The 14,310-nt window shown below is 45.1% G+C and overlaps 1 protein-coding gene across 3 annotated transcripts in view; it reads right to left on the reverse strand.

Annotated features, from left to right (window-relative positions):
- ADCK1 (aarF domain containing kinase 1) overlaps positions 1–14,310 on the reverse strand; it is a 124,931-nt gene that overhangs the window by 38,286 nt on the left and 72,335 nt on the right. For all 3 annotated transcript variants that reach the window (XM_082233359.1, XM_082233357.1, XM_082233358.1), the window contains 2 exons: positions 3,583–3,741; positions 1,243–1,401 (listed from right to left, as the gene is read on the reverse strand). In XM_082233359.1, coding sequence (XP_082089485.1) covers positions 1,243–1,401; positions 3,583–3,741 — 318 coding nt within the window. The remainder of the gene's footprint in view (positions 1–1,242; positions 1,402–3,582; positions 3,742–14,310) is intronic.

Below are 14,310 nucleotides of genomic sequence, written 5' to 3' on the forward strand. Positions count from 1 at the left end.
AGTACAGTGGTACCTCTGGTTATGAACACTTCAGGTTACGAGCTCTGCTAACCTGGAAGTAGCTGCTCCTGGTTGTGAACTTTGCCCCAGGATGCGAATGGAAATTGCGCACCAGAGGCACGTTCTCAGAACGGACCTCTGGAATGAATTAAGTTCGTCACCAGAGGTACCACTGTAGTTGATAAGAATAAATTCAGAGTGTGGGGGGACGACTTGAAATCTGTCCTAAGGAGCAGCAACAAGCCCTAAGATGATTATTAGGTTTGATTCCCTATCTTTGAACCCTGCAAAGAAATCTTGAACTGTTCAGAATGGTAGATCCCCACCCTCACCCCCAGCTGATCAAAGGAGATCAGGACACTGTCAATGCCAGCCATGCAACTAGCTTTCTGCTGAAAAGAGCAAAAAGGATATTTGCTTCTCGAAGGATCTCCTTCCCCCTCTGGTTTAGAACTATAATAATAAAAGTAGTACTAAACCAAGGGTTCAGGAAACTTCCAGTGAAGCATGCCCTTAGCAGCATGACCAACTGTGGCATCAGACATTATTTCCTTACAGTGCCAAGTGGTAGCCTCAGCAAAGCAGCAGCAGCAGCAGGATAGGGATGTCTCCATTTTGTTGTTGTTGTTTTTAAACTTATTCTGAGTTCTAACAAAATAGTTATGATGCTCCTTCCTAGTATCCACACTGCCAGGCTTATAACGTCAGGTCCTGAGACTGATTCTGAATTGCTGGCTGCCACCCCAGAATGCTCTCAGCCTGAATATTCAGGCAGCAGTCAGGCAATTCAAGAGAATGTTCTGTGCATCAAGACGCCACCCATTGCTCTAGAACTCAGTTTTCCTGGAGGACCGAGTTTACGTGGAGCTGTTGTACCAAGGCTGAAATAATCGTTCAGCACAGAAATTACTGAGCTGTGCAGAGAATAGTGTCCCAGCTGTGTTCTTTGCCATTTCTGCTGAGGCGCCCAAAACTAGTCATTAAAAATTACTACCTCTTTCTTCCTCCAGGCAGTGCCTGCAGGACCAATGTAAGACACACACACACCCTTCCCTGCTATTCTGGTGAGGGCCAATGATATCCCTACGATATCTAATTCAGCAGCATCAGCAGAATTACATTCACTTTCGGTACCCCACCCACACACCCCCAATAGCAAAGTAAAAGCAACACTGCCCCTGCTGAACACCAGTCTTACACTCACTCATAAGATTGCATGCAGATTGCATGTGCACCCATTACCTTTAGAAAGTCAAACTTTCTGAGCATGTGGGCCACCTTCTCAGCATTCCTCCCTTCGTTCAGGAAGTCCAGCTCAAGAGGCAAGTTCTTTTTAGATTCTTCAACTAACCACATGAATTCAAAGTCTGGGAAGATTTGCTTCACGGCTGAGACAAGGACCTAGAACCAAGTAGTCGCATCGTAAGTTTCCAAAAGGATCCTAAACCACATTGCAGTACCAGGCAGCAACAAGAAGCCAACACTGAAGGTCAAGCTAGGTCATGATGGGAGAAGTTCGATGTGGGGAGTGGCTTCTAATTTCTCAGTGATAGGGGTGTGCATGTGAAGGGGGCTTAAGCCACAGTTTACCTCCCTGAGCACTATTCTCCTGTCCGGTGAGCTCCAATGACAGAAGTGGCTTCAGATGACTGGAAAAGCGGTGCCCAAGCTGCGCAAAAAGCTCTAGTGTCGAAGCAGCCCATCTAATAAAAATGATGATTGATGGAGTAAAGGTGGGTAGAAAAACAGGTACAGTGGTACCTCACAAGACGAACGCCTCGCAAGACGGAAAACCCGCTAGATGAAAGGGTTTTCCGTTTTGGAGGCGCTTCGCAAGACGAATTTCCCTATGGGCTTGCTTCGCAAGACGACAGCCCATAGGGAAATATCCGGGACAGCGGGGAAGCGCAGCGCGTCTTCCCCACTGTCCTCGGACCTCCTCCGAAGCCGGGCGGTGGGGCGGGAACGCCTCCTCCCGCCGCCGCCGGGCTTCGGAACGATGCTCCGAAGCCGGGCAGCGGGGAGGGAACACCTGCCCCCGCCGCCCGGCTTCAGAGCATCGTTCCGAAGCCGGGCGGTGGGGAGGGAACACCTTCTGAAGGCGGGCGGGGGGCGAAAGTCTTTGCTCCCCCCTGCCTGCCTGTCCCGGAGGGCTTTTGAAGGCAGGCGGGGGGGAGCAAAGACTTTCGCCCCCCGCCCGCCTTCAGAAGAGGTCCAGGACCTCTTCTGAAGGCTGGCGGGGGGCAAAAGTCTTTGTCCCCCCTGCCTGCCTTCCCAGGGGCTTTTAAATTGACCCGGACAGCGGAGAAGTCCTCCGCTGTCCCGGGGCGATTTTAAAATGCCGCCCACCAGCATTTTAAGATCGCCCGGACAGCGGAGAAGTCCTCCACTGTCCCGGGGTTTTTTAAAATGCTGGGGGTGGGAAGAAAAGCCCTTGTCCCCCCCCCCAGCCTTCAGAAGAGGTCCGGGGACAGACTGTCCCCGGACCTGGTCTGAAGGCGGTTTCCCTAGGAACGCATTAATTGATTTTCAATGCATTCCTATGGGAAATCGTGCATCACAAGACGAAAAACTCGCAAGACGAAGAGACTTGCGGAACGAATTAATTTCGTCTTGCGAGGCACCACTGTATGTGGATTTACTATCGTGTTTTAATGCACAGTTGGGGAATCTCAGGCCCAGGGCCCAAATGTGGCCTTCAAGGCTGCTGTGCTTGACCCTTGAAAGTTTCTCCAGGCCACAGCCCTCACTGGCCCTGCATCACACCCTGAGTGTTTTCACCTGGGTGAAAACTCTGATAATGCCCCTTCCTTAACTGGATGGAAGACATGGAGACATGTGTCGAGTGTGTGTAGAAAACTAGCCTTCTGTACAAAAGAAACATTTATATTCACTGCTCCACTTCTGTTTCCTCTTCCCTCCACCCCTAATCTTCTCCAAAGGTTTTCCCTGCCCTCTAGAGTTGATTATAAGGGTCTCCAGGGCAGAGAAGATGGGGGAAAGTTCTGTTCTGCTAGCATGCATCTTTTCAGCTAGCAGAACAGGACCATCACGACCAAACAGGACCCTGTATCTGTATTGGCTTTGGAATTACTTTTATTGTTGATGTGTTTGTTGATGTTTTTACCGTTAATCACTTTGGGATGTCTTGTGGGAAATGATTTATACGTGAATGAAATCAATCAATAAAATTATTTTCTGAGAAATGTTAGCCAAGCACTAACTTCTACCCATGTTATTTCTCTTTCCGCAACATCGGGGGGGGGGAAATCTGGAGCCTAGCTTAGCTTAGTCAGTAGAGCATGAGACTCTTAATCTCAAGGCAATGGGCTCAAGCCCTATGCTGGGCAAAAGATGCCTGCATTGCCAGGGGTTGGACTAGATGACCCTTGTGGTCCCTTCCGACTGTGCTTCCATGATTCTCATGCATGTAACAAACTAAAGACAACCCTTAATGAAGCAAAAGGAAGCATGGTGCTGGCAGAGCTCTGAAGATCCAGCCCAGCTTTTGAGCCTGCCTGTGCCAAAGGTGAAACACGTCCGTTTTGTAATGGAGGCAGATGCATGAATGTAGCCATTTACCTCCATCAACAGTATATCCTTTGAACTCTGTGTTTGAACCTTCGGGTGCTGGACTTTCACTGCAACGGTCCTCCCATCGTGCAGCACAGCCTTGTGGACTTGGGCCAGGGATGCCGCCCCCAATGGAGCATCTTCAAAACTTATAAACAACTCATTAATCTGCAAGGGGAAGAAAGAAGGGAAGCTGTCAGCCTCCTAAGAAACAGCCCGCAGGTATACTTCGGATGCAGAGAGACATTAATTACCATAGACAGACGGAGAGCCCTGACAGCCTGGGGAATGCAACCCAAGCTTCCTGTTCTCTCAGTATATTTCAGCCAGAAAAGGTGTGTGCCTTTCAATAGGCAAGCTTCTCGGCGAAAGTGGGTAGTCGGTCTGGGTAGGGTTGTCAGCTTTTTGCTCTGGCAGTGCTCCTGCGCTTTCAGCAGCTGCATGCCAGGAAAAAAATTATAGTAGGCAAAGTTTTTCCTGTCACAGCAGCTCCATAATGGGGTAAGCTGTAACTAATAATAATAATAATAATAATAATAATAATAATAATAATAATAATAATTTTTTATTTATACCCCGCCCTCCCCAGCCAAGGCCGGGCTCAGAGCAGCTTACAAGCAATAATAAAAACAAGATGAGTGATTACAACTTAAAAACAAAAATAAAATACAACATTAAAATAATGGAACATTAAAATATTAAAATGAAGCCTCATTGCAGGAGAAGGAAAAGAAAAAAGAAAAAGGGGGGCGGGGGAATCAAATTGGCTCTAACCCAAAGGCCAGGCGGAACAACTCTGTCTTACAGGCCCTGCGGAAAGAAATCAGATCCTGCAGGGCCCTGGTCTCATGAGACAGAGCGTTCCACCAAGTTGGGGCCAGTGCTGAAAAGGCCCTGGCTCTGGTTGAAGCCAATCTAACTTCCTTAGGGCCTGGGACCACTAGGGTGTTGTTATTTATGGACCTTGAGGCTCTCCGTGGGGCATACCAGGCGAGGCGGTCCCGTAGGTACGAGGGTCCTAGGCCGTGAAGGGCTTTAAAGGTCAAAAGCAGCACCTTAAATCTGACCCTGTACTCCACCGGGAGCCAGTGCAGCTTGAAAAGCACAGGGTGAGTATGCTCCCTTGGCAGAGACCCCGTGAGGAGCCTCGCTGCAGCATTCTGTACCCGCTGGAGTTTCTGGGACAGCTTCAAGGGCAGCCCCGCGTAGAGCGAATTACAGTAGTCAAGCCTGGAGGTGACTGTCGCATGGATCACTGTGGCCAGGTCGGGGTGGGAATTCCTTCCTGGCAGTTAGCAGGTAAAATCGCAGGGAACGATTTAACAGGCAGAAGCTACACTGCATTTAGAGTAGCCATGTGAAGATGTCCACAAAAGCTACTGAAGAGGGGAAGCCCCATCCTCTTGCCTTCTAGCCTCTTGTTAGGCTAGCGAAAGAAAAGAAAGGCTTCAACAAAGGAGGCTGGCAACAGAGGAACAGAGCACACCATCTCTCTTCTGACAGCCCTCTGCATTTCCATGCTGTTTGTGAGGCAGGGGGGTCTCCTTTCTTCACAGCCAGCACAAAACCCAAACCAGCTTCTTGGAGAAGCTCAGCAGTGGAGCATGAACTTTGCATGCAGAAAGATCCTGGTTCAATCCTCAGCATCTCCAAGTAAAAGTGGGAATCTCCTGAGTCTGAAACCCTGTAGAGCCACTGCTAGTCAAGGTAGGCAGTACAGAGGAGGGAGACCACAGGTCTGATTTGATATATGGCAACTTCCCAATTACTATACAGTGGTGCCTCGCAAGACGAAAAGAATCCGTTCTGTGATTCTCTTCGTCTAGCGGTTTTTTCGCCTTGCGAAGCAAGCCCATTGAAGGATTAGCGGATTAGCGCTATTAGCGGCTTTTAGCGGCTTATCTGCTGATCGGATCAGCTGATAAGCGGCTTAGCGGCTTAGAAAAAGGGGGGAGGGGAAAAAACAGCAGGAACTCGCAAGACATTGTCGTCTTGCGAAGCAAGCCCATAGGAAATTCGTTTTGCAAAGCACCTCCAAAACGGAAAACTCTTTCGTCTAGCGAGTTTTCCGTCTTGCGAGGCATTTGTCTTGCGGGGCACCACTGTAATTTATTATATAATAATTCTACCTTTCCTCCAGGGAGCTTATGGTGACATATACTCCCCCAATTTTGTCATTGCAACAACCCTGTGAAGTAGATGGGGCTGAGGCACTGAGCGTTAAGGCCAAGTGGGGGGTCTGAACCCTTGTCTCCCCCATCTAACACTTTAACCACTACACCACACTGGCTCTCATCTCATCATGGCTGCAACTGACTTGGTACAAGGCACCTTCTGATTTTCCTCCAAGCCAATGTTCCTCAAACTTGGGTCTCCAGCTGCTGTTGGACTACAAGTTCCATCATCCCTGATTGCTGGTCCTGCTAGCTAGGAATGATGGAAGTTGTAGTCCAAAAGCAGCTGGGAGCCCAGATTTGAGAAACACTGCATGTAAGCTGACAGAGAAGGGGAACTGTTTCTCCCCCACTACCCCTCTGGTCTCCATGGAATCCCTGACCACCTGTGGCTACCAGGCAAACTGTTAAATACAAGGCTGCATAGGGAGGAAGCAAAACTGGATCAGTCAGATAAAGCTCGTAGGTGTGAAATGAGGCTTATCAGACACCGGTGGGGCTCCAGTGCAGAAGCTGCCCTTCAGAGATATTATTGTATAGCTGGGGAACCTTCCAGGGCCATCTTGCCTCCCCTCCACAAGCCCAACCCAATGTTAAAGCAAAAACGGCCAATAGAGTTGGCTTAGAAGAAGACCGCCTGCTCACCAGGGCCAGCAGTCAAGGAACACATAATTTATGCAGAAATGGAAAAAAAGAAAACAAATGGAATGCTGGTGCATTTTTATATCCCACTTTTTTACACAGTAATTAAAGACGGGAGCTGCGGCAAGCCGGCAATTAAATATGAATAAAACACTTTTAAGCAGAGCCTACATGCAAAGCATTCAACAGAAATCTTTTGTGTTGATGAAGCTGCGGGGGGAGGGGAGAGAGAGAAACACCATCTCTGAAGGAGGCCTACATGCCTCCATGCAGCTGCTGACAGCGACTTTCCCTCCCCTCACACACCGCTGCCTCTCTTTCCCCATCGCCCCCACCCCTGCTTCTTTTACAATAACTATTACCAGCAACAAACTGGCACATTTGCAGCAATTAGATTCAAACGGAGTCTCAACCGCCTCCAGTAATTCACAGGCAAGGCGCCTTTTATTTATTTATTTTATTCCTCCGGCGGCAAAATCAATTAAGTAGAACAACCACATTTGAAAACGACTAGTTATGTGTTTTTTAATTACAGCAGATCCATGATTCAAACCTTTTGACATTCTTGCCTTCAGAAAGGAATTTCTTTCCCCTCAAACAGTTTACTAGATGTTATTTCTTCTTCTTTTTCACTTTCAGATTTATTCATTTCCTCACCAAAGCAAATGATTGATTCTGCGGAGAGTCAGATCATGGCTTGAGGGAACTACTCACGTGGGCAGGGTGCTGTTTGGGCGGGTAAAAGCCGCAAGTGACTTTTACCTACACCTGAAACACCTACACTTGAGTAAAGGGTCCTGCCTCAAATGTAAAGCAGAGAGTATTCCACACATTTGTTGTCACACCAGTTTATATCCAATGTTAGTCCTACTCAGAGTAGACACTTTGGATGATATCCAGCTAAGTTTTACTCATAGACCACTGAAATTAAGGAACCTAAGTTAGTCATGCCCCTGAATGTCAATGGGTCTACTCTAGCACTGGATACAACCCAGTGAAATGAATGGACCTGCCTAACTTAGGTATATGAATTTCAGCAGGTTTACTATGAGTAGAAATTAGTTGTCTACAACTCAACACTTGGGGTACAACACTCTGAAAATCTCAGCTTGCTTCCTTTTTTTAAAAAAAACTAAGCCTCTAGCCCATAGGTTTGCAGAGGTGAATTTGAAAAGCATACAGGCTGTAATGAAGTAAAACAAGATGGTGAACAGAGCATCCACCGGGCATGGATAAATGGAATGTAGGGACTTCCATGGCTTCTTCTACCTCCCCATAACTCCTAAATTATATACTCAATTTGCATAGGGCATTCAGCACACACAGAGATCTTTTTGAACGTCTGTACTACCAGAGAACACTAGCTGCCTCCACTGTGCATTCTCCTCAATATTTCTTTGGCACAACAGCTTCCATTTTGTCTGGAAGTGATGAGTGGAGAGATCTAGCAAGCTAAGGCCAGATGAAGTTTCCCGCCAAAACCCTCCATTACGATTGCTGGCGCTCCGTCTTCTTCCACTTCCTAATCTAATCAAAGCAACACATTGGCCTTGTTTGCATTTCACTTTAAACCAAAGTTAAACATATGGTCTAGAGGTGAAAGCAGAGCATGCTAGGCTAAAATCACGGGCGCTTTAGTCCTCCCTGCTCTTGCTGTGAACTAAGCCCGCAAGGCCATTAAGTGGGGTGAAGCCATGGCCTCAGGCAGCGGGTGTCCCTGAGGTGGGGCCCCAGAGGGTCTCCACCTGCCCTGCCACCTCCACCACCAGCAGAAAAGCATCATCAGCCTCACAGAGTGTGTAATATCTCACCTGAAACCGGTGAGGTCTCACCTGAAACTGATGCCAATGCTGGCATCACTTCTCCACTGGCAGCAGAGGCAGCAGGCAGGGTGGCCCAGGCGGTGGCTTCAAGTGGCAAAACAGGACATGCCACCCTTGTCACACCTGAGCTTGGGTTTATTTCTCTCCAAACAAACCACGAGCTAAAATAAAAAAAATCCTTCCAGTAGCACCTTAAAGACCAACTAAGTTAGTTCTTGGTATGAGCTTTCGTGTGCATGCGCACATCTTCAGATACACAGTGTGCATGCACACGAAAGCTCATACCAAGAACTAACTTAGTTGGTCTTTAAGGTGCTACTGGAAGGAATTTTTTTATTTTGACTATGGCAGACCAACACGGCTACCTATCTGTAACTGAAACCATGAGCTGTTACCACTATTTGTCCTTGGCTTAAAACGTGTTGCTTGTTTGAGGCAAACAAACCACGAGCCCAAGTTTGGACATAATGTCATGGTTTGCCTCAGCATTACGTGTAAACGGAGCCAGTAGTGACTACTTCACTACAGTGATAGACCATAAGGAAAGTAAGCATAGGAAAGCCAGGAAAGGAGAGAGCTCAGGCACCAAACAGGATTGGTGGAGTCTCCAGGAACTGAAGAATGGTGGGGAAGGGGAAGATATAGAAGCTACATGAACAGGTGTGCTGCTGAGATAACACAGCAGTGTGAGCTGCAAGACCCCAGCAGAGCAAATCATTCTCTCTCACTCTCATATACTGTCTATATATTCCAACACTCCCCAGTGCACCAGCTTCATAATGTGGGCCACTGCTTTTTTCTTTGCCACAGTATGGGCTTCCTTCCATATCCTCACCCTCACCCCATTTCTGCAACGCAGAAGTACTTGAGATAGCCTGGAAAGCATGGTCTCAAACTCTTTAAAACTGTATCTTGCACCACCGGAAGCCACAGCTCCAACACAACAGGGAGGAGGAGGAATGTATAAAGCCCACCTCCCCCTAAATCAGGGGCAACACTTCTGCCCTGTGACACAGAGCCTGAGACCCTGGAGAGCGGCTGATGAACGGGGTAGACAATATTGGGCTACATCAGGAGTGTGGGGGCTCAGATCTGGTCCTCGAAGCCTCTTTATTCAGACTGCAGGGTTCTCCCCAGGCCACACCAATCAGTACCTCCTGTTCTACACCTTGCTTGAGTGCTTTTGCCTGGCTGGAATATGCGCTATATGGAATATGTGGTAACACCTCTTGGTAGCCTGGATGGAACATGGAGTGAAGGATGCAAACTTTTGACTTCTGCGTGGCTGGAATGTAATCTACTGTCACATGCTCCACTTACTTCTGCCCCTGGACCTAGAGACCACTGGCATGCAGCTCTTGTGAGCTGCCAATGGCGGTACGTGGGCCTCGGGCTGAAAAAGATTCCCCACCCCCTGAGCTTGATGGACACATACTGTAAGATGCTATAAAGCAGCTTCCTCTGTTACTACACCAGGTCTCAGGGAGCTTCTGGAGTTTCCTAAAATCCTCCTGTGAAGGAACACCGCCAGAATGTACCGACCCTGACCCTATTCCAAACTATATATTGTACTCAGCACTTGAAATTAAAGATTTATTATTCCACAGGCTTTTGCAAGACCTAGGCTTGTTGTGGCAGCAAATGTCAAGCTACAGCCACTCTAAACTTTAAACCTGGGCAGTAAATGAAATCCTCTAGTTCCCCCATCAATTTGTGCATTCTGTGCTCAGAAATCAAGTGTTGCATTGTTACCCTAGGAGTTATTAAGACAGCAGAAGTTGAAAGATTAGATTTATCGCAGCCGATAGTGGATTATGAAGAATAATTCATCATACGTCAGAACAAACAGCCCACAATTTATAGAAGCCGGCCTGAGCCTGTGAAATCTGATTGGACTTCTTCTTGACTAATGAATGCAGAGCTTAATTGATGAGACCCTAACTTGGCTGTCAAAAGTGCATATCTATTAGGTATTTTAAAATAATAATTTTCTAACATGTGGGTGATACAGCTGCTTCTCACCCCAAACTGAGACGCTATACAGAACGTCTCTCTAGATAACAGCCCAGCTGGATGAGACGAATACCATTTAGTTCAATATCCTGTTCTCAGGGTGGACAAGTCAGAGGCCTATGGGCAACCCTTAAGTAGGGACTGAGTGCACTAGCACTTTCTCTGCTTGTGATTCCTGGAAAATGGTATACAGAGGCATACTCTGACACCCTGGTGCCTTCATTGCTTGGGACCAGGGTACCTGAAAGGTTATCTGACCCCTTAAATAACAAAGTGATCACTGCATGCTGGAGTGAGGGCCTTCTGCAGAAACAATCTTATCAGGAGGTCCGTTCTGCCCAATGTAGAAATCGGGCCTTGTGTGTTTGGGGGCCTATCCTTCGCGATGTCCTCCCCTTGAATACTAGACAGGCATTCTGTTTTCTTTTCAACACCTATTGAAGACCTTCCTCCTTCAGCAAGCCTTTTAAGCCGAGATCTTTCCCACTCTCTATATGTGCTGGGATTGTTCTTAAGATGTTTTTATTGCTTTGTCTCTTGCTGTTTGCCAACCTGGGCTCTTTTCTAAATTTAATATATAAAATTAATAAATTATGGTCAGTAATGATTAGAGCTAAAATAGACGTTAAATGGGCACACCTTTGACCTTTTACAGTAACAGGCTGCTGAATTAACACCTGCAGTGGTGCAGTGAACTATTTGCAAGAAACACCTCACTCATCTACACTGAATTCCTAGTCAGATATGGCTACCAGGCTACTGCTTAAATACAAGGCTCCCTAGTAACTGTGCATAACAGCAAACAAAAGAAGAGAAACTTCAAACTAGGGCTGGATAGATTGTCTTGAAACTGTGTTGGCAATGCCTGAAAAAATCTCAAGAAGAGGTCAGAAGACAGCCTGTTTTTCCGGTGATCAGAAGACAGGACTTTAGTGGTCAGCATAACCCCCTGTTTGTTGTGCTGAGCAGAAGCAGAATAAAACTGTGCAAAACAAATAAATGTATGCATATTTTCTGTACTTGTATCATTTATAAATTTAGCTTTTTGTGATAAAAAATTATTCTTTTTTTTTTTAACGAGCAAAGACTACACAGTCTTGCTTTCCACTTAGCACAGCTTTGGCATACAACATAGTGCTGGCAGTTACCCTGTTTTGTTTTGATTCCCCCCCCCCACACACACACACACAAATTGATGCTTCAGGGAACATGCTCTTTATTCCATCTCAATTTATTCTTGCTTATCATCTGTGCTCAGGCAAACACAGAGAATAACCTTGATTAAGGCCAGATACTTAATAAAATGCAAAGCTAGCAATAAAAATCAGTAATCCTGGGCTGATAACAATGCCCTAATGTGATGATGCCATGAGGGAAGAGGTAGGAGATGGGAGCAGCAGTGATACCTAGCTGGAGTGCACATACAGCATGTATACCATGGTACTCTAAGAAGACTGGCCTGAATACTAATCCTAGCTCACCCATTAGACTGTTGGGAAAATCCAGACAAATAAACCAACATTGTGTCACGCTACCTTCTTATCTATCAAGGCCTGTTTACTTTACTATCTCTCCAGATACTGAATTTCTCCACAATTCAACATTATGTCTCCTTTCCTTCTGAGAGGCTTGCAGTGGTGACATGTTTTAAAAATTGTGATGATTACAGCTTAATATAAAGCAATACAAATTACGGGTGAACCACATGCATTATTAATTTTAATTTAGCTTGTCCGTGTCATTTTCAAACATTTGAGGTCCTAGGGCGGTATTCAACTATGTTTTACGCAGAGTAGGCCCTATGAGATAAATGAAGATAACTAAAATAGGGCCATTCAGTTCAATGTGTTTACTCCAAGCAACATCTAGTTAAATACCACCCATAGCTTTTAGCAGGAAGACTGTCACTCATCCTGGGAAGACACAGGTAAACACATTTTCTCATGGCAACTGTATGGCAACGCTTAGAATTCTGCCCACATGGGCAGCAAAAGTTAATGCACAGGCAATAGCCTTCACTTGGGAAAATTTAAGGCGGACCAGTGCTTGTTGCAGGGTCTGCTCATTTGCACTGTGGAATCTTGAAACCCTATTGAGATGCCATGTGGATCCACCCAGAAGTATGAGGTGGTTAGCGTAGATCATCTCTTCTTCCAGCAGGCAGCTACCAATCCATGCAGGCAGTGCTTTTTTTCTATAAAAAAAAATAATGTTTAAGGGTACTCTCATTTTCCGACTCATTGAAATACTGCCCCTCAATTTGGCCAAACTTAGATTCACAAAATGTTTAGGGGTATGTGTACCCCTGCATCCCCCCAGAAAAAAAGCACTACATGCAGGTCCTAAACAGGAGCGAGAAGCAGAAAATAATATTTTTGAAAGAAATCCTGATGAGATTGTTAGAGGAGGAGGAGGAGGAGGAGAGTTTGGATTTGATCTCCGCTTTATCACTACCCTAAGGAGTCTCAAGGTGGCTAACAATCTCCATTCCCTTCCTCCCCCACAACAAACACTCTGTGAGGTGAGTGAGGCTGAGAGACTTCAGAGAAGTGTGACTAGCCCAAGGTCACCCAGCAGCTGCATGTGGAGGAGCGGAGATGCGAACCCGGTTCACCAGATTACAAGTCCACCACTCTTAACCACTACACCACACTGGCTCCCCAAAGAAAAGAGCAAATTATAAAAACCTGACAGATGCACTGAGATACAACAAAATTCCTTATCGTTGGGAATATTCTGAAGGTGTATTAATTAATAATGCATGCAGTTCACCTGTAATTTTGAATGGACCAGTGACAATGATGGAATTCCGGCAAGCAATCTCACAGGCAAAAATTGGGAAGGCACCCACCCAGACCTGTTGGTCTATCAGCAATATATTATAAGAAGTTACGAGATTACCTAATACAACTATTAAAAGATATTATGAATATGACTTTAAATACAGATGAGCTGCCAGAATTATGGAAGAATGCCTATATAACTTTAAGTCCTAAACAAGATAGAGATCCCGAGCAGCTCAAAAATTATCAACCTATATCTTTGTTGAATAACGATTATAAACTTTTTGCAGATATATTAGCAAATAGGCTGAAATGGTATTAAAAGAGGTAATTCATTACGACCAGGCCAGATTCTTGCCAAGAAGACAAATAAAGGACAATATTAGGAATATAATCAATATAATAGAATATTTACAAGTGAGAAATGAAAAATAAGCAGCCTTAATGTTTTTAGGCACAGAGAAAGCATTTGACAATGTTTCCTGGGATTTTATGTTTAAAATTTTGGAATATATGAGCTGTGAAGACACTTTTATAAAAGGAGTCAAAGCAATATATACTGAACAGTCAGCTAAACTGATAGTAAACAATCTCCTGACTGAGAATTGCAAAATAACTAACAGAACGAGACAAGGTTGCCGATTGTCACCCTTGTTGTTTATATTAGTTTTAGAAGTACTGGCACAAAGAATAAGATGTAATCAAGAAATTAAAGGTATGAGTGGGATAGAGGCAATGGAAATAAAAACATTTGCAGATGACGTGGTGATATCTGTTGAAGAACCAATAGAGTCAATCTCGAAAGTATTACAAGAAATAAAAAAAATTGGAGATGTAGCAGGTGTTAAGATTAATAAAGACAAAACCAAACTCTTGATAAAAAATATGAATGATGAGAGTAAAAATAATTTACAAGATGTGTCAGGTTTAAAGATTGAAAGAAAAATTAAGTATCTAGGTGTATGGTTAACAGCAAATAATATAAAGATAATTATTTAAAAACCTGGAAAGATATCAAAAGAAATTTGCAAATTTTCATTGTTAGGTAAAGTGTTGACTATAAAAATGAATGTTTTATCAAAAATGTTATTTTTGTTTCAATCACTTCCAGTGATCGGCAAAACAGATTAATTGTTTCAATGCATGACAAAAAGATATCTCTAAATGTATCTGGCAAGGGGTAAAACTGAGAATAAAATATAAAATATTGATAGATGCAAAAGAGAGAGGTTTCTCCCTGTCGGATATGAGATTATTTTATGAAGCATCTTGTCTTTGTTGGTTGAAGGAATGGATGACATT

This window comes from Podarcis vaucheri (assembly GCF_965113315.1).
Source record: "Podarcis vaucheri genome assembly, chromosome: 1".
Taxonomy (NCBI): Eukaryota; Metazoa; Chordata; class Lepidosauria; order Squamata; family Lacertidae; genus Podarcis; species Podarcis vaucheri.